Below are 19,692 nucleotides of genomic sequence, written 5' to 3'. Positions count from 1 at the left end.
GGATGAGTAACAGTTAATGTGATTGGATGAGTAACGGTTAATGTGATTGGATGAGTAACGGTTAATGTGATTGGATGAGTAACGTTTAATGTGATTGGATGTTAATTATTTAACTAGGCTACCTGTATTTGACATTGTGTTGTTATTTCGCTGAGCACTAGATGGTTTAATTTGTAATTTTTTTATTTTTTTATGGGAATCATATTTTTATTTGGCATACCCCCGACGGCATTGCGCGTACCCCTGGGGGTTTGGGAATACCTGGTCCAATGTATTGTGGAATCTATTGATGTATTGTCCGATGAATTGATGAATTGTCTAATGTAGTGTATAATGAATTGTCCAATGTAGTGTATAATGAATTGTCTAATGCAGTGTCTTATGTTTTAATGTAATGAATTGATGTATTGTGTAATATATTAATGTATTGTGTAATGTTTTGAAGTGTTGTCTGTGTATTCCAGTGCCTGTTTCTCCTTTTCCTGTCTCCTCATCTCCTACGGTGCATACAATCCTGATGGTGAGTAGCTGTAATATGTTGATTAGTCACATGATGTAATAGCAGGGTACAGTGCCCATGTGTAGGTAGCTTACTAGTGGTAGCTATTCAGCAGCCTGATGGTCTGGGGGTAGAACAGGCTATGTTGGCTGAGGTCCTTGATTATCTTGGTGTCGTACTGTAGGTGTCCTTGATTATCTTGGTGTCCTGGAGGGCAGGCCCAACTTCTTGGGCAGTAAAATGGTACATTTAATTGGAATTTTACACACTCAACCACAGTATAAATAATTATTCTGGGGATGAAATGAACAACAAACAACAAACAACTTTAATTACCAAATTTTTTAAAATAATTAATCCAACTTTAATATTTTGCTCAAAATGTAACGTCAATATATTTCATGATTATTTATGACTTTATGACCAAAGATAGAGAAAATTCATCGGAAGTTTGGTTTCAATCTCCTTGCACCTTGTCTTCAGAGGATGGTGGGTAATGCAACAATTTTAGACTTGATGAATATTTTACACAATGTTTTCAATAGTAGAGGCAAATGCACTATCATGCCATGCTTACTGTAAAACTTACTGTAAAACCTCTAGTCACTGCTGGAGGTTTGAGAAATGTGCTCAACAATACCTGCCAGAATGGGATAAACTGACACATTATCATCTAAAGTGCATTCAGACCCCTTGATTTTGTTACGTTACAGCTGTATTCTTAAATTTATAAAATTACCCCATAATGACAAAGCAAAAACAGATTTTTTTAAATATATTTTTTTGCAAATATATAAACTTTTTATGGCTGCAGGGGCAGTCTTGAGTAGCTTGGATGAAAGGTGCCCATATCAAACGGCCTGCTCCTCAGTCATAGTTGCTAATATTTGCATATTATTATTAGTATTGGATAGAAAACACTCTGAAGTTTCTAAAACTGTTTGAATTATGTCTGTGAGTATAACATAACTCATATAGCAGGCAAAAGCCTGAGAAATTCCACTTCCTGTTTTTTTTTCTGGAGGTGGCAGATCTTCAACCAAGGTCTCATTGAAATTACAACGAGATATGGATGAGTTTTCACTTCCTACGCCTTCCACTAGATGTCAGCAGTCAATAGAACTTTGTCTGATGACTCTAATGTGAAAGGGGGTCGATTGAGACAGGAAATAGTCACCACTGCCACGAGTTGACCATGCTTTCACCATGCACGTTCACAGGGGAAGGACCTGCGTTCCACCGGTCATCTGAAGTCATTCTAATTCTCCGGTTGGAATGTTATTCAAGATATATCTAAACAACATTCTAAAGATTGATTCAGTACATCGTTTGACATGTTTCTACTGACTGTTACATACATTTTGAACATTTCGTCACGTTATAGTGGACGCGCTTTGTGACTTTGAAATTGTTTACCAAACGCGCTAACCAAAGTAGCTACTTGGACATAGATAACGGACATTTTCGAACAAATCAAGCATTTATTGTGGACCTGGGATTCCTAGGACTGCATTCTGATGAAGTTCATCAAAGGTAAGGAAACATTTATCATGTATTTTCTGGTTTCTGTTGACTCCAACATGGAGGCTGATTTGGCTACTGTTCTGAGCGCTGTCTCAGATTATTGCATGGTGCTTTTTCCGTAAACTTTTTTTGAAATCTGACACAGCAGTTGCTGTAGAGAGGTATATCTATAATTCCATGTGTATAACTTGTATGATCATCTACATTTATGATGAGTATTTCTGTTGAAACGATGTGGCTATTCAAAATGTTTTTGGAACTAGTGAATCTAATAAGCAAATGTAAACTCAGATTTTTTTATATAAATATGAACTATATCAAACAAAACATGCATGTATTGTGTAACATGAAGTCCTGTGAGTGTCATCTGATGAAGATAATTCAAGGTTAGCCATTCATTATATCTTTATTTCTGTTTTTTGTGAATGCTATATTTCACTGGAAAATGGCTGTGCTTATTGTGGTTTGGTGGAGACATAACATAATCGTTTGTAGTGCTTTCGCTGAAAAGCCTATTTGAAATCGGACACTTTGGTGGGATGAACAACAAGATTACATTTAAAATGATATAAGACATGTATGTTTTAGGAATTGTAATTATGAGATTTCTGTGGTTTGAATTTGGCGCTCTCTATTTTCACTGGTAGTTGTCATATCGATCCCGGTATTGTGATTGCAGCCATAACAGGTTTTTAACATGTAAAACAGAAAATCCTTATTTACATAAGTTAGTTATTTACATAAGTTAGTTATTTACATAAGTTAGTTATTTACATAAGTTAGTTATTTACATAAGTATTCAGAACCTTTGCTATGAGACTCGAAATTGAGCTCAGGGGAATTCTGTTGCCATTTAAATATTTGTACAACTTGATTGGAGTCCATCTGTGGTAAATTCAATGGATTGGACATGATTTGGGAAGGCACACATCTGTCTATATAAGGTCCCACAGTTGAGAGTGCATGCCAGAGCAAAAACCAAAACATGAGGTCGAAGGAATTGTCCGTAGAGCTCAGAGACAGGATTGTGTCGAGGCACAGATTTGGAGAAGGGTACCAAAACATTTCTGCAATATTGAAGGTCCCGAAGAACACAGTGGCCTCCATCATTCTTAAATGGAAGAAATTTGGAACCAACAAGACTCTTCCTTGAGCTTTCCGCCCGGCCAAACTGAGCAATCGGGAGAGAAGGGCCTTGGTCAGGGAGGTGACCAAGAACCCGATGGTCACTCTAACAGAGCTCCAGAGTTCCTCAGTGGAGATTGGAAAACCTTCCAGAAGGACAACAGCACTCCACCAATCAGACCTTTATGGTAGACTGGCAAGACGGAAGTCACTCCTCAGTAAAAGGAACATGACAACCCACTTGGAGTTTGCCAAAAGGCACCTAAAGACTCTCAGACCATGAGAAAAAGATTCTCTGGTCTGATGAAACCAAGATTGAACTCTTTGGACTGAATGCAAAGTGTCAAGTCTGAAGGAAACCTGGCACCATCCCTTCGGTGAAGCATGATGGTGGCAGCATCATGCTGTGGGGATATTTCAGCGGCAGAGACTGGGAGACTAGTCAGGATCGAGTGAAAGATGAACAAAGCAAAATACAGAGAGAGAGATTGATGGAAACAAAGTCCAGATCGCTCAGGACCTCAGACTGGGGTGTAGGTTCACCTTCCAGGACAACGACCCTAAGCACACAGCCAAGACAACGCAGGACTGGCTTTGGTTGAAGTCTCTGAATGTCCTTGAGTGGCCGCCCAGCCAGAGCCCAGACTTAAACCTGATCGAACATCTCTGGAGAGACCTGAAAATAGCTGTACAGCGACTAGAGGCTGTAGAGAGGAAACACCATCATAGTGTTTAGAGGCTATAGAGAGCGGAAACACCATCATAGTGTTTAGAGGCTGTAGAGAGAGGAAACACCATCATAGTGTTTAGAGGCTAGAGAGGAAACACCATCATAGTGTTTAGAGGCTAGAGAGGAAACACCATCATAGTGTTTAGAGGCTGTAGAGAGGAAACACCATCATAGTGTTTAGAGGCTGTAGAGAGGGGAAACACCATCATAGTGTTTAGAGGCTGTAGAGAGGGGAAACACCATCATAGTGTTTAGAGGCTGTAGAGAGGGGAAACACCATCATAGTGTTTAGAGGCTGTAGAGGAAACACCATCATAGTGTTTAGAGGCTGTAGAGGAAACACCATCATAGTGTTTAGAGGCTGTAGAGAGGAAACACCATCATAGTGTTTAGAGGCTGTAGAGAGGAAACACCATCATAGTGTTTAGAGGCTGTAGAGAGGAAACACCATCATAGTGTTTAGAGGCTGTAGAGAGGTAACACCACCATAGTGTTTAGAGGCTGTAGAGAGGTAACACCACCTAAAGAGAAGGAATGTTCATCTACACTAAACACAAGTCAAAACAACCATTTCCTGTTGTGCTCCCAGTTCCTGGCAAGGTGAGTAAGTGCTGTTACAACACACATGTGATGTTTTCAAACGTCTCAGGATGATGTGTTTCAATACTCCAGCAATGTTCATGTTGCTAATTCACGTTGGTGACAGATCAGTTGCCATTAGTTGTTGGTGTTACCGAGCACTTCATTTTAACATTGTAATAAATAACATGTTTTAAGGGGGTTTTGCTCTTCGTCATGTTGCCACTAGTTTCTGGTTGTTCCAAAAGCACTTGTTTGTGTATCTGACACTATCTCCACCTTCCTCCACAGAACTGTCTGTACTCATCTTCATCGCTCTGACGTTCAACGGCTTCGGAGGCATGTGTATGACCTTCACCTCCCTCACGGTAAGAGAGTGTGTGTACGTGCCTCTGTGTGTGTGTGTGTGTGTGTGTGTGTACGTGCCTCTGTGAGTGTGTGTGTGAGTGTGTGTGTGAGTGTGTCTGTGAGTGTGTGTGTGTTCAGGTCAGATTTCTCTGTATTTATTTGTGATTTCACCATTTTCCCTTATGATCCAAAAGAGAATGTGTGTCAGTGACGTGTGTGTGTGTGTGTGTGTGTGTGTTTTGCATAATCTCTGTGTAGAGAACATTGTGTCATTTGGCCTCTTCACACATGGCACTGGAAAGACTTTATTACTAATCATTAATCTATTATTTTTTTATTTTTTTTATTTCACCTTTATTTAACCAGGTAGGCTAGTTGAGAACAAGTTCTCATTTGCAACTGCGACCTGGCCAAGATAAAGCATAGCAGTGTGAACAGACAACACAGAGTTACACATGGAGTAAACAATTAACAAGTCAATAACACAGTAGAAAAAAGGGGAGTCATTGTGTGCAAAAGGCATGAGGAGGTAGGCGAATAATTACAATTTAGCAGATTAACACTGGTGATAAATGATCAGATGGTCATGTACAGGTAGAGATATTGGTGTGCAAAAGAGCAGAAAAGTAAATAAATATAAACAGTATGGGGATGAGGTAGGTAAATTGGGTGGGCTATTTACCGATAGACTATGTACAGCTGCAGCGATCGGTTAGCTGCTCAGATAGCAGATGTTTGAAGTTGGTGAGGGAGATAAAAGTCTCCAACTTCAGCGATTTTTGCAATTCGTTCCAGTCACAGGCAGCAGAGAACTGGAACGAAAGGCGGCCAAATGAGGTGTTGGCTTTAGGGATGATCAGTGAGATACACCTGCTGGAGCGCGTGTTACCATCGTGACCAGTGAACTGAGATAAGGCGGAGCTTTACCTAGATTGGACTTGTAGATGACCTGGAGCCAGTGGGTCTGGCGACGAATATGTAGCGAGGGCCAGCCGACTAGAGCATACAGGTCGCAGTGGTGGGTGGTATAAGGTGCTTTAGTGACAAAACGGATGGCACTGTGATAAACTGCATCCAGTTTGCTGAGTAGAGTGTTGGAAGCAATTTTGTAGATGACATCGCCGAAGTCGAGGATCGGTAGGATAGTCAGTTCTACTAGGGTAAGTTTGGCGGCGTGAGTGAGTAATGTAAATGTCTGTCCGGTTGATTTAGTTATTTTCATCGACTTCAACACACAAACCCTCCTGTTCTCTCTCTGTCTCTGTGTAACGGCGTCGTAAGAAGAGGACCAAGGCGCAGCGTGGTCAGCGTACATATTCCCTTCATTTATAGAAAATGTAGCCAAGAAAACAAGGACACGACCGTGAAGCTTAACTTCGGCTATAATGCCTCTAACAAAGTCAACTACCCACACTGAAAGGAGGGGAAAAGGGCTGCCTAAGTAGGATCCCCAATCAGAGACAACGATAGACAGCTGTCCCTGATTGAGAACCATACCCGGCCAAAACAGAAATTAAGAAACATAGAAAACAGAACATAGAATACCCACCCAAATCACACCCTGACCAATCCAAAATAGAGACATAAAAGGCTCTCTCAGGTCAGGCCGTGACACTCTGTCCTCTCTCTGTCTCTCTGTATGTCTCTCTCTCTCTCTGTCTCTCTGTCTGTCTCTCACTGTCTCTCTCTCTCTCTGTATGTCTCTGTCTCTCTCTGTCTCTCAATTAAATTCAATTGACTTTATTGACATGGCAAGTTCATTATTACTTACATTGTCAAAGTATACATATCGAAAAATAAAATAAAATACAAATATATATTTATATATAAAATATATATATTTATATATAAATAAATGGTGTGACCAACAGCAATAATAATAGTGGACATGGGATAACCATTAACAACAACTACAACAGCAATATTAATGAAAACAACAATACATTAAATCAATGGTAGTGGACCAGTGTCAACATGACTGAGAAGACACATGACCTGGTAGTAGACCAGTGTCAACATGACTGAGAAGACACATGTCCTGGTAGTAGACCAGTGTCAACCTGACTGAGAAGACACATGACCTGGTAGTAGACCAGTGTCAACATGACTGAGAAGACACATGACCTGGTAGTAGACCAGTGTCAACATGACTGAGAAGACACATGACCTGGTAGTAGACCAGTGTCAACATGACTGAGAAGACACATGACCTGGTAGTAGACCAGTGTCTACATGACTGAGAAGACACATGACACGGTAGTAGACCAGTGTCAACATGACTGAGAAGACACATGACCTGGTAGTAGACCAGTGTCAACATGACTGAGAAGACACATGACCTGGTAGTAGACCAGTGTCTACATGACTGAGAAGACACATGACACGGTAGTAGACCAGTGTCAACATGACTGAGAAGACACATGACCTGGTAGTAGACCAGTGTCAACCTGACTGAGAAGACACATGACCTGGTAGTAGACCAGTGTCAACATGACTGAGAAGACACATGACCTGGTAGTAGACCAGTGTCAACATGACTGAGAAGACACATGACCTGGTAGTAGACCAGTGTCAACATGACTGAGAAGACACATGCCCTGGTAGTAGACCAGTGTCAACATGACTGAGAAGACACATGCCCTGGTAGTAGACCAGTGTCAACATGACTGAGAAGACACATGACACGGTAGTAGACCAGTGTCAACATGACTGAGAAGACACATGACCTGGTAGTAGACCAGTGTCAACATGACTGAGAAGACACATGACCTGGTAGTAGACCAGTGTCAACATGACTGAGAAGACACATGACCTGGTAGTAGACCAGTGTCAACATGACTGAGAAGACACATGACCTGGTAGTAGACCAGTGTCAACATGACTGAGAAGACACATGACCTGGTAGTAGACCAGTGTCAACATGACTGAGAAGACACATGACCTGGTAGTAGACCAGTGTCAACATGACTGAGAAGACACATGACCTGGTGGTAGACCAGTGTCAACATGACTGAGAAGACACATGACCTGGTAGTAGACCAGTGTCAACATGACTGAGAAGACACATGACCTGGTAGTAGACCAGTGTCAACATGACTGAGAAGACACATGACCTGGTAGTAGACCAGTGTCAACATGACTGAGAAGACACATGACCTGGTAGTAGACCAGTGTCAACATGACTGAGAAGACACATGACCTGGTAGTAGACCAGTGTCAACATGACTGAGAAGACACATGACCTGGTAGTAGACCAGTGTCAACATGACTGAGAAGACACATGACCTGGTAGTAGACCAGTGTCAACATGACTGAGAAGACACATGACCTGGTAGTAGACCAGTGTCAACATGACTGAGAAGACACATGACCTGGTAGTAGACCAGTGTCAACATGACTGAGAAGACACATGACCTGGTAGTAGACCAGTGTCAACATGACTGAGAAGACACATGACGTGGTATGAAAGACAAAACAAAACAAGATGGGAAATATTATCGACAATACATTACACTTTTCACTGGCTGTCTCTCAGGTTGTGGCAGGAGGACACATATTTGGCTGGAAAAGCTACACATTTTGGCTTTTCACCCAATAAATATTAGATTTTTTCTTCATCTTTTATCATTTCAAATTCTTTGTATTGAATTATAATTTTGGGGAAGAAATATTCTCTTAGGTCTGAGTATTTGTCACAGTGTAATAGGAAATGCAGCTCTGTCTCTACCTCTCCCCTGAAGCAGAGTGAGCACAGCCTGTCTTCTCTGGGCAGCCAGGTTTGTCTGTGACGACCGGTCTCTAAAGCCAGCCTGTCCTCTCTGGGCAGCCAGGTTTGTCTGTGACGACCAGTCTCTATAGCCAGCCTGTCCTCTCTGGGCAGCCAGGTTTGTCTGTGACGACCAGTCTCTATAGCCAGCCTGTCCTCTCTGGGCAGCCAGGGTTGTCTGTGACGACCGGTCTCTATAGCCAGCCTGTCCTCTCTGGGCAGCCAGGTTTGTCTGTGAAGACCGGTCTCTATAGCCAGCCTGTCCTCTCTGGGCAGCCAGGTTTGTCTGTGAAGACCGGTCTCTATAGCCAGACTGTCCTCTCTGGGCAGCCAGGTTTGTCTGTGACGACCGGTCTCTATAGCCAGACTGCTCACTGAGTCTGTACCTAGTTAATGTTTTCCTCAGTTTTCTATCAGTCACAGTGGTCAGATAGTCTGCCACCCTGTACTGTCTGTTTAGAGCCAAATAACATTGAAGTTTACTTAGATGTGTTGTGGTGTCTTTCCAATAGGTGATATATTTTTATTTTTGTTTTGTGATGATTTGGTTGGGCCAGATTTTCTGAGTGCTGTCCTGAGGCTCTATGGGGTTCGTTTGGGTTGGTGAACTGAGCCTCAGAACCAGCTGGTTGACTGATGTCCTGAAGCTCTGTGGGGTTGGTTTGGGTTAGTGAACTGAGCCTCAGAACCAGCTGGCTGAGGAGACTCTTCTCTTGTTTCATCTCTTGACATTGTAGAGCTGTGTGATGGAATGTTTTGTGGTCACTTGTTTTTAGATAGTTGTAAAATTTGATGGCTCTTTTTTCTATCTGAATGAGGAGGGGGTATTGGCCCCCTTCTGCTCTACATGCGTTATTTTGAGTTTTTCTTTGCACTTGCAATACAGTCTTGCAAAACTCTGCATGCGGTATTTCGATTGGATGTTTGTCCCATTTGGTAAATTCATTATTAGAGATTGGACCCCATACTTCACTGCCATATAGAGCAATTGGTTCTAGAACTGATTGGAACATTTTTGAGCCAGATTCTAATTGGAATTTCGATTTTGATGTTCCTTTTAATGGCATAGAATGCTCTTCTTGCTTTGTCTCTCAGCTCATTCACAGCCATGTGAAAGCTACCTGTGTTGGTCATATTTAGTCCTAAATATGTTTAGTTTTTGGTGTGTTCTAATAGAACTGTGTCCAAATAGAATTTATATTTGTCATCCTGATTTCCTGGCTGGAAGGGATCGACTCCCATGGGAACAGGTGGAGGCAGCTTGGAGAGCAGAGGCAGCCGGAGAGAGGAGCCAGCGATATGAGGGAACACGGCTGGCAAGGAAGCCCGAGAGGCAGCCCCAAAAATGTATTTGGGGGGGGCACACAGGGAGTGTGGCAAAGCCAGGTAGGAGACCTGCGCCAAATTCCCGTGCTTACCGGAGAGCGAGAGAGATCGGGCAGGCACCGTGTTATGCGGTGGAGCTCACGGTGTCCCCGGTGCGGGTGCATAGCTCGGTGCGGTACATTCCAGCTCCTTGTATCAGCCGGGCTAGAGTGGGCATCGAGCCAGGTGCCATGAAGCCAGCTCTACGCATCTGGTCTCCAGTGCGTCTCCTTGGGCCGGCGTACATGGCACCAGCCTTACGCATGGTGTCCCCGGTTCGCCAGCACAGTCCAGTGCGGCCTATTCCACCTCGCCGCACTGGCCTGGCTACGGGGAGCATTCAACCAGGTAAGGTTGGGCAGGCTCGGTGCTCAAGAGCTCCAGTGCGCCTGCACGGTCCGGTATATCCAGTGCCACCTCCACGCACCAACCCTCCGGTGGCAGCCCCCCGCACCAGGCTGTCTCTCCGTCTTCTGCCTACAGGGTCTTCCGCCTGTCCGGCACTGCCAGAGCCTTCCTCCTCTCCAGCACTGCCAGAGCCTTCCTCCTCTCCAGCGCTGCCAGAGCCTTCCGTCTGTCCAGAGCTGCTAGAGTCTCCCATCTGTCCAGAGCTGCTAGAGTATCCCGTCTGTCCAGAGCTGCTAGAGTCTCCCGTCTGTCCAGAGCTGCTAGAGCCGCCAGTCTGTCCTGAGCCGTCAGTCAGCCAGGAGCTGCCAGGAGCTGCCAGAGCCGTCAGTCAGCCAGGAGCTGCTAGAGCCGTCAGTCAGCCAGGAGCTGCCAGAGCCGTCAGTCAGCCAGGAGCTGCCAGAGCCGTCAGCCAGCCAGGAGCTGCCAGAGCCGCCAGCCAGCCAGGAGCCGCCAGAGCCGCCAGCCAGCCAGGAGCCGCCAGAGCCGCCAGCCAGCCAGGAGCTGCCAGAGCCGCCAGCCAGCCAGGAGCTGCCAGAGCCGCCAGCCAGCCAGGAGCTGCCAGAGCCGCCAGCCAGCCAGGATCTGCCAGAGCCGTCAGTCAGCCAGGCGATGCCAGAATCGCCCTTCACTCCGGAGCTGCCGGAGTCTCCCGCCTGTCCGGCGCTGCCGGAGTCTCCCGCCTGTCCGGCGCTGCCGGAGTCTCCCGCCTTCCCGGCACTGCCGGAATCCCCCATCCATTCGGGATGTCTAGGGTTCCCAGTCCAAGGTCAGTGCCGACGGTCGCCGCTTTAAAGAGGCCACAGAGGCGGGTGAAGTTTGGTGAAGTGGGGTCCACGTCCTGCGCCAGAACTGCCACCGTGGACAGACACCCACCCAGACCCTCCCCTATAGGTTCAGGTTTTGCGGCCGGAGTCCGCACCTTGGAGGGGGGTACTGTCACGTTCTGACCTTTATTTTCCTTTGTTTTGTCTTTATTTAGTATGGTCAGAGCGTGAGTTGGGGTGGGCAGTCTATGTTTTGTGTTTCTATGTTTGGTTTCTGTTTCGGCCTAGTATGGTTCTCAATCAGAGGCAGGTGTCGTTAGTTGTCTCTGATTGAGAATCATACTTAGGTAGCCTGGGTTTCACTGTTGGTTTGTGGATGTTTGTTTCCGTGTCTGTGTTTGTGGGCTGACTGTGAAGACTCTGAGAGAGGTGTTAGTGGGCTGACTGTGAAGACTCTGAGAGAGGTGTTAGTGGGCTGACTGTGAAGACTCTGAGAGAGGTGTTAGTGGGCTGACTGTGAAGACTCTGAGAGAGGTGTTAGTGGGCTGACTGTGAAGACTCTGAGAGAGTTGTTAGTGGGCTGACTGTGAAGACTTTGAGAGAGGTGTTAGTGGGCTGACTGTGAAGACTCTGAGAGAGGTGTTAGTGGGCTGACTGTGAAGACTCTGAGAGAGGTGTTAGTGGGCTGACTGTGAAGGCTCAGAGAGGTGTTAGTGGGCTGACTGTGAAGACTGAGAGAGGTGTTAGTGGGCTGACTGTGAAGACTCTGAGAGAGGTGTTAGTGGGCTGACTGTGAAGACTCTGGGAGAGGTGTTAGTGGGCTGACTGTGAAGACTCTGAGAGAGGTGTTAGTGGGCTGACTGTGAAGACTGAGAGGTGTTAGTGGGCTGACTGTGAAGGCTCTGAGAGAGGTGTTAGTGGGCTGACTGTGAAGACTCTGAGAGAGGTGTTATTGGGCTGACTGTGAAGACTCAGAGAGGTGTTAGTGGTCAGGGCGTGACATTTGTTGATCCATCCTCAGTTTTAACTGTTTTAAAGTCACCATTGGTCTCATAGTGAAATCCCTAAGCGGTTTCCTTCCTCCCTGGCAACTGAGTTAGGAAGGACGCCTGTATCTTTGTAGTGACTGGGTGTATTGATACACCATCCGAAGTGTAATGAATAACGTCACCATGATCAAAGGGATGTTCAATGTCTGCTCTTTTTTTTTTTACCCATCTACCAATAGATGCTCTTTGTGAGCCATTGGAAAACCTCCCTGGTCTTTGTGGTTGAATCTGTGTTTGAAATTCACTGCTTGACTGAGGAACCTTACAGATAATTGTATATGTGGGGTACAGAGATGAGGTAGTCATTCAGAAATCATGTTAAACATTATTATTGCACACAGTGACTCCATGCAACTTATTATGTGACTTGTTAAAGACATGTTTACTCATTAACTTATTTAGATTTGCCATAACAAAGGGGTTGAATACATATTAAGTCAAGACATTTCAGCTTTACGTTTTTTAAAATTAATTTGTAAATAAAACAAATAAAAACAGAATTCCACTTTGACATTATAGGGTATTGTGTGTGTAGAGGCCAGTGACACAACATCTCAATGTAATCCATGTTAAATTCATTATGGGGTATGTAATCCATGTAAGGTATGTTAAATTCATTATGGGGTATTTAATCCATGTTAAATTCATTATGGGGTATGTAATCCATGTTAAATTCATTATGGGGTATTTAATCCATGTTAAATTCATTATGGGGTATGTAATCCATGTTAAATTCATTATGGGGTATTTAATCCATGTTAAATTCATTATGGGGTATTTAATCCATGTTAAATTCATTATGGGGTATTTAATCCATGTTAAATTCATTATGGCGTATTTAATCCATGTTAAATTCATTATGGGGTATTTAATCCATGTTAAATTCATTATGGGGTATTTAATCCATGTTAAATTCATTATTGGGTATTTAATCCATGTTAAATTCATTATGGGGTATGTAATCCATTTTGAATTCAGGCTGTAACACAACAACATGCGGAAGAAGTCCAGGGGTATGAATACTTTCTGAAGGCCACTGTAATTTAGCTACAGTAGCCAACTAGCTTTTGGTGGAATAATTCATAATTGTTTGTGCTGCGCTGGTTAGCTTGTTAGCTGGTTAGCTTGTTAGCTGGTTAGCTGGTTAGCTGGTTAGCAGCATCCCTTTAGTTTCTGTTAAGTATAGTGGGATGTCAAATGGATTGTCTCATCAAAAAATGTCCACATTATTTACAGATTTATGTATTAGCGTTGACTAATTCAGAATGCCCGTACAAAACAATATTGACTAATTCAGACTGCCCCTACAAAACAATATTGACTAATTCAGACTGCCCCTACAAAACAATATTGACTAATTCAGACTGCCCTTACAAAACAATATTGACTAATTCAGACTGCCCCTACAAAACAATATTGACTAATTCAGACTGCCCCTACAAAACAATATTGACTAATTCAGACTGCCCCTACAAAACAATATTGACTAATTCAGACTGCCCCTACAAAACAATATTGACTAATTCAGACTGCCCCTACAAAACAATATTGACTAATTCAGACTGCCCCTACAAAACAATATTGACTAATTCAGACTGCCCCTACAAAACAATATTGACTAATTCAGACTGCCCCTACAAAACAATATTGACTAATTCAGACTGCCCCTACAAAACAATATTGAAGCGAGAGTGCAGTATAACTACAGTATTCTGCAATTACTGTGTCCAAAATATTCCACTCAACTGCAGTTACTGCATGTTTATTTTTGAAAGGGTGTTTTAGGCATAAACAACAGAGTCCTAAAGATCTGTCAACGCTGTGTTACATCACTAGAGATCTGTCAACGCTGTGTTACATTACTAGAGATCTGTCAACGCTGTGTTACATCACTAGAGATCTGTCAACGCTGTGTTACATTACTAGAGATCTGTCAACGCTGTGTTACATCACTAGAGATCTGTCAACGCTGTGTTACATTACTAGAGATCTGTCAACGCTGTGTTACATTACTAGAGATCTGTCAACGCTGTGTTACATTACTAGTGATCTGTCAACACTGTGTTACATTACTAGTGATCTGTCAACACTGTGTTACATTACTAGTGATCTGTCAACACTGTTACATTACTAGTGATCTGTCAACGCTGTGTTACATTACTAGGGATCTGTCAACGCTGTGTTACATTACTAGAGATCTGTCATCGCTGTGTTACATTACTAGAGATCTGTCAACGCTGTGTTACATTACTAGAGATCTGTCAACGCTGTGTTACATTACTAGTGATCTGTCAACGCTGTGTTACATTACTAGAGATCTGTCAACGCTGTGTTACATTACTAGAGATCTGTCAATGCTGTGTTACATTACTAGAGATCTGTCAACGCTGTGTTACATTACTAGAGATCTGTCAACGCTGTGTTACATTACTAGAGATCTGTCAATGCTGTGTTACATTACTAGAGATCTGTCAACGCTGTGTTACATTACTAGAGATCTGTCAACGCTGTGTTACATTACGAGATCTGTCAACGCTGTGTTACATTACTAGAGATCTGTCAACGCTGTGTTACATTACTAGAGATCTGTCAACGCTGTGTCACTATAGATCCACCGCCTCTCGCTCCACCTCTAGCTCTTCCTATCGTCTTTCACCGCACCAAGAATATAGTCCCAGTATTTGTTTTAATAAACAAAATACGGACTCTTTTTCCTTGCGTTTCTTTCTGACCCTCAGAGAGACCCCAACCAGTTTAGACTGGTGTCTTTCACAAACCAAAAGCCTGGAAACCAAAAGACTCTCTCTCTCTCTCTTTCTCTCCCTTCAGCTCCCTAACATGTTTGGTAATCTGCGTTCTACATTCATTGCTCTGATGATCGGCTCTTATGCCTCTTCTGCTGTCACCTTCCCTGGAGTCAAGGTAACACACACAGGCACGTTTACACACACACACACGCACCAAAAGTATCTGAAACATCTTTAAGAAACTGTAATGTAGTCGATCATCTTTGTTGTTGTGTCCTAGGTCATCTATGACCTTGGTGTGACCTTCATCACCATCATGGTTGTCTGGGCAGCCTGTTCCGGCCTCGTCTTCTTTAACTGCTTCTTCAACTGGCCCCTGGAACCCTTCCCTGGCCCAGAGGACATGGACTCCAGGTGCACACCGCACACATCTAGTTTCCGCCAGGTTAAAGGTCATAGGTCAAGCTCCAGGTCAGATCAGGAATGTTTAACTGTACGGACAACAAGCTGTATTACTCTGTTACATGAACCCCTCTCTGTTACTGTGTTACATGAACCCCTCTCTGTTACTGTGTTACATGAACCCCTCTCTGTTACTGTGTTACATGAACCCCTCTCTGTTACTCTGTTACATGAACCCCTCTCTGTTACATGAACCCTCCTCTGTTACTGTGTTACATGAACCCCTCTCTGTTACTGTGTTATGTGAACCCCTCTCTATTACTGTGTTACATGAACCCCTCTCTGTTACTGTGTTACATGAACTCCTCTCTGTTACTGTGTTACGTGAACCCCTCCATCTCTCTCTCTCTCTCTCTCTCTCTCTCTCTCTCTCTCTCTCTCTCTCTCTCTCTCTCTCTCTCTCACCACCTCCCCTGCATCCTTTCTCCCTCCCCTCTCCCTGTCCCCCTCTTCCTCCCTAGTGTGAAGGTAAAGTTCAGTTGGCTGGGGTTTGACCACAAGATCACAGGGAAGCAGTTCTACCATCAGGTGACCAAGGTGGGGAAGCGTCTGAGTGTGGGCAACAGTCCGAAGCAGAGAGAGCTGGCCACTAAGGAAGGACACAGACTCTGTCTCTCAACCATGGACCTGGAGGTCAGCAGAAAACCCAAGGAGGAATGTAAGGACACAACGTTCAGACAACATTCACTAAAGATTCATACAACATTACACAATGTTCTGACAACTCAACAAACTTCATTCAACTTCCTGTCAACATAACGCAACACAAAGTACTTACAATATAACACAGTATACATACAGCACATTAAAAAGAAGAAAATATGCTCACCCCAATTATCACCTGTGTAACTATTGACATAAGCTCCGAACCACTTGTGTTTCAAACATGGTCCCGTTTAATCGATTATTGTGCTGATCGATGGACAGGTCATTCATAATACACATGTACATTCATTACCTCTGTCAAAATAACATTCAAGTTAGATGGCGACGCAAAAATAATACACATTTACAATAGGCCTATATAAAAAAATAAAAATAATTAAAATGTATTTAATTGTCTTTATTTTTTACCCAAAATAATTTGTACTGTCAAATTGGAAGACAAATTCTAACATTTGAAGATAACAAAAACTATAAATATACATACAGTGGGGCAAAAAAGTATTTAGTCAGCCACCAATTGTGCAAGTTCTCCCACTTAAAAAGATGAGAGAGGCCTGTAATTTTCACCATAGGTACACTTCAACTATGACAGACAAAATGAGAGAAAAAAATCCAGAAAATCACATTGTAGGACTTTTTAATTATTTTATTTGCAAATTATGGTGGAAAATAAGTATTTGGTCAATAACAAAAGTTTATCTCAATACTTTGTTATATACCCTTTGTTGGCAATGACAGAGGTCAAACGTTTTCTGTAAGTCTTCACAAGGTTTTCACACACTGTTGCTGGTATTTTTGCCCATTCCTCCATGTAGATCTCCTCTAGAGCAGTGATGTTTTGGGGCTGTTGCTGGGCAACACGGACTTTCAACTCCCTCCAAAGATTTTCTATGGGGTTGAGATCTGGAGACTGGCTAGGCCACTCCAGGACCTTGAAATGCTTCTTACGAAGCCACTCCTTCGTTGCCCGGGCAGTGTGTTTGGGATCATGGTCATGCTGAAAGACCCAGCCACGTTTCATCTTCAATGCCCTTGCTGATGGAAGGAGGTTTTCATTCAAAATCTCACGATACATGGCCCCATTCATTCTTTGCTTTACACGGATCAGGCGTCCTGGTCCCTTTGCAGAAAAACAGCCCCAAAGCATGATGTTTCCACCCCCATGCTTCACAGTAGGTATGATGTTCTTTGGATGCAACTCAGCATTCTTTGTCCTCCAAACACGACGAGTTGAGTTTTTACCAAAAAGTTATATTTTGGTTTCATATGACATTCTCCCAATCTTCTTCTGGATCATCCAAATGCTCTCTAGCAAACTTCAGACGGGCCTGGACATGTACTGGCTTAAGCAGGGGGACACGTCTGGCACTGCAGGATTTGAGTCCCTGGCGGCGTAGTGTGTTACTGATGGTAGGCTTTGTTACTTTGGTCCCAGCTCTCTGCAGGTCATTCACTAGGTCCCCCTGTGTGGTTCTGGGATTTTTGCTCACCGTTCTTGTTATCATTTTGACCCCACGGGGTGAGATCTTGCGTGGAGCCCCAGATCGAGGGAGATTATCAGTGGTCTTATGTCTTCCCTTTCCTAATAATTGCTCCCAAAGTTGATTTCTTCAAACCAAGCTGCCTACCTATTGCAGATTTAGTCTTCCCAGCCTGGTGCAGGTCTACAATTTTGTTTCTGGTGTCCTTTGACAGCTCTTTGGTCTTGGCCATAGTGGAGTTTGGTGTGTGACTGTTTGAGGTTGTGGACAGGTGTCTTTTATACTGATAACAAGTTCAAACAGGTGCCATTAATACAGGTAACGAGTGGAGGACAGAGGAGCCTCTTAAAGAAGAAGTTACAGGTCTGTGAGAGCCAGAAATCTTGCTTGTTTGTAGGTGACCAAATACTTATTTTCCACCATAATTTGCAAGTAAATTCATTAAAAATCCTACAATGTGATTTTCTGGATTTTTTTTCCTCACTTTGTCTGTCATATTTGAAGTGTACATATGATGAAAATTACAGGCCTCTCTCATCTTTTTAAGTGGGAGAACTTGCACAATTGGTGGCTGACTAAATACTTTTTTGCCCCACTGTATATAGTCATTGCTTAAGTATTCAGCCCCTTGGTTGAGGGAAGCGTAAATTAGTTCTGGTGTTCTTATTTGTGCTCTCATTACATACAGGCCCACCATTTACACAGATTACTTCAGCCATGTGAAAAACATTCCATAGCAAAATATAGCTTTTGGAATCACCTCTTCCCCCCCTTTCTCTCTGTCCTTCCGAACCCTTTCTCTCTTGCAGCCCAGTCGTTCATGCAGAGCATCAGCAGCCCTCTCTTCATCCTCTCTCTGGTCACCATGTCCATCACTCAGCTCCGTCTCATCTTCTACATGGGAGCCATGAACAACATCCTGGAGGCCCTCAGCGATGGAGACCTCAACACTGGTGGGTACTGCTGCTAGGGCTGGGTGAGCCATGAACAACATCCTGGAGACCTCAACACTGGTGGGTACTGCTGCTAGGGCTGGGTGAGCCATGAACAACAACCTGGAGACCTCAACACTGGTGGGTACTGCTGCTAGGGCTGGGTGAGCCATGAACAACAACCTGGAGACCTCAACACTGGTGGGTACTGCTGCTAGGGCTGGGTGAGCCACGAACAACAACCTGTGTGGATGTCACGGTTGGAGTCAATTCCTACTTCAATTCTTAACTACAAAACCTCATTTAATATTTTTCCTCAACAGTTCAACAACAATTAAATTCCATCTCAAATTCCAAATCTCAGTCAATTCAAAACCACAATTCCTAATGTAATATTCTGCCATAACAATCACATAATTAAGTTTCCTCTCTAGACCAATTCCCTGAATGTTACTTCCTGTCACTTCTTTCAACTCAAGCCAACTACTGCCACTCACGGCAGATTTCCAAATGCCAACTTTACCTTTTAACGAACTAAATATCTAAAACACCTTTGCTACACATTTTTTTTTAAATATTCAAACAAAACTCTCTTTATGTAACATTTACACATCAATTTTCTTAAATATAAATATATTTGATTAAATAAGATTCATAATAACAATTAGAGGACGCTGCAAACTGTGTTCATATGAACAACACTCCTAGCAGCAAGCTAATGTGTGTTTCCCTCCCGGAGACCTGGGTACATTACATGATATACACTAGATGATCCAAAAACACCAAGACAGTCGTGAAGAGAGCACGACAACGCCTTTTCCCCTTCAGGTGGCATGAGGAGGTCAGAGACCTGGTTGTGTGGTGCCAGGAAAACAACATCTCCCTTAATGTGAGCAAGACAAAGGAGCTGATAGTGGACTACAGAAAAACTATAGGAAAACGAGGGCCGAACAGGCCCCCATTAACATCGACGGGACTGTAGTGGAGCGGGTCGAGAGTTTCAAGTTCCTTGGTGTCCACATCTATCATGATCCAAAAACACCAAGACAGTCGTGAAGAGGGCACGACAACACCATTTCCCCTTCAGGTGACTGAAAAGATTTGGCATGAGTCCCCAGATCCTCAAAAGGTTCTACAGCTGCACCATCGAGATCATCCTGACAGGTTACATCACCCCCTGGTGTGGCAACAGCTCGGCATCTGACCGTAATGAGCTACAGAGGGTAGTGTGTACGACCCAATAGATT

The 19,692-nt window shown here is 43.6% G+C and overlaps 1 protein-coding gene across 2 annotated transcripts in view; it reads left to right on the top strand.

The window, feature by feature from the left end:
• Positions 1–19,692, top strand: part of LOC110517633 (large neutral amino acids transporter small subunit 4) — a 38,464-nt gene that overhangs the window by 7,326 nt on the left and 11,446 nt on the right. Inside the window, exons 4-9 of one of the 2 annotated variants that reach the window (XM_036968219.2) lie at positions 465–520; positions 4,749–4,825; positions 14,987–15,079; positions 15,185–15,318; positions 15,828–16,024; positions 18,323–18,466. In XM_036968219.2, the coding sequence (XP_036824114.2) occupies positions 465–520; positions 4,749–4,825; positions 14,987–15,079; positions 15,185–15,318; positions 15,828–16,024; positions 18,323–18,466 (701 nt within the window). Of the gene's footprint in view, positions 1–464; positions 521–1,674; positions 2,033–4,748; positions 4,826–14,986; positions 15,080–15,184; positions 15,319–15,827; positions 16,025–18,322; positions 18,467–19,692 lie in introns of those variants that run through there. The other variant, XM_090226309.1, reaches the window with a different exon arrangement.

This window comes from Oncorhynchus mykiss, chromosome 29 (genome assembly GCF_057628025.1).
Source record: "Oncorhynchus mykiss isolate SJ-2025 chromosome 29, ASM5762802v1, whole genome shotgun sequence".
NCBI classification, from domain to species: Eukaryota; Metazoa; Chordata; class Actinopteri; order Salmoniformes; family Salmonidae; genus Oncorhynchus; species Oncorhynchus mykiss.
This window is presented reverse-complemented; position numbering and strand designations above follow the sequence as displayed.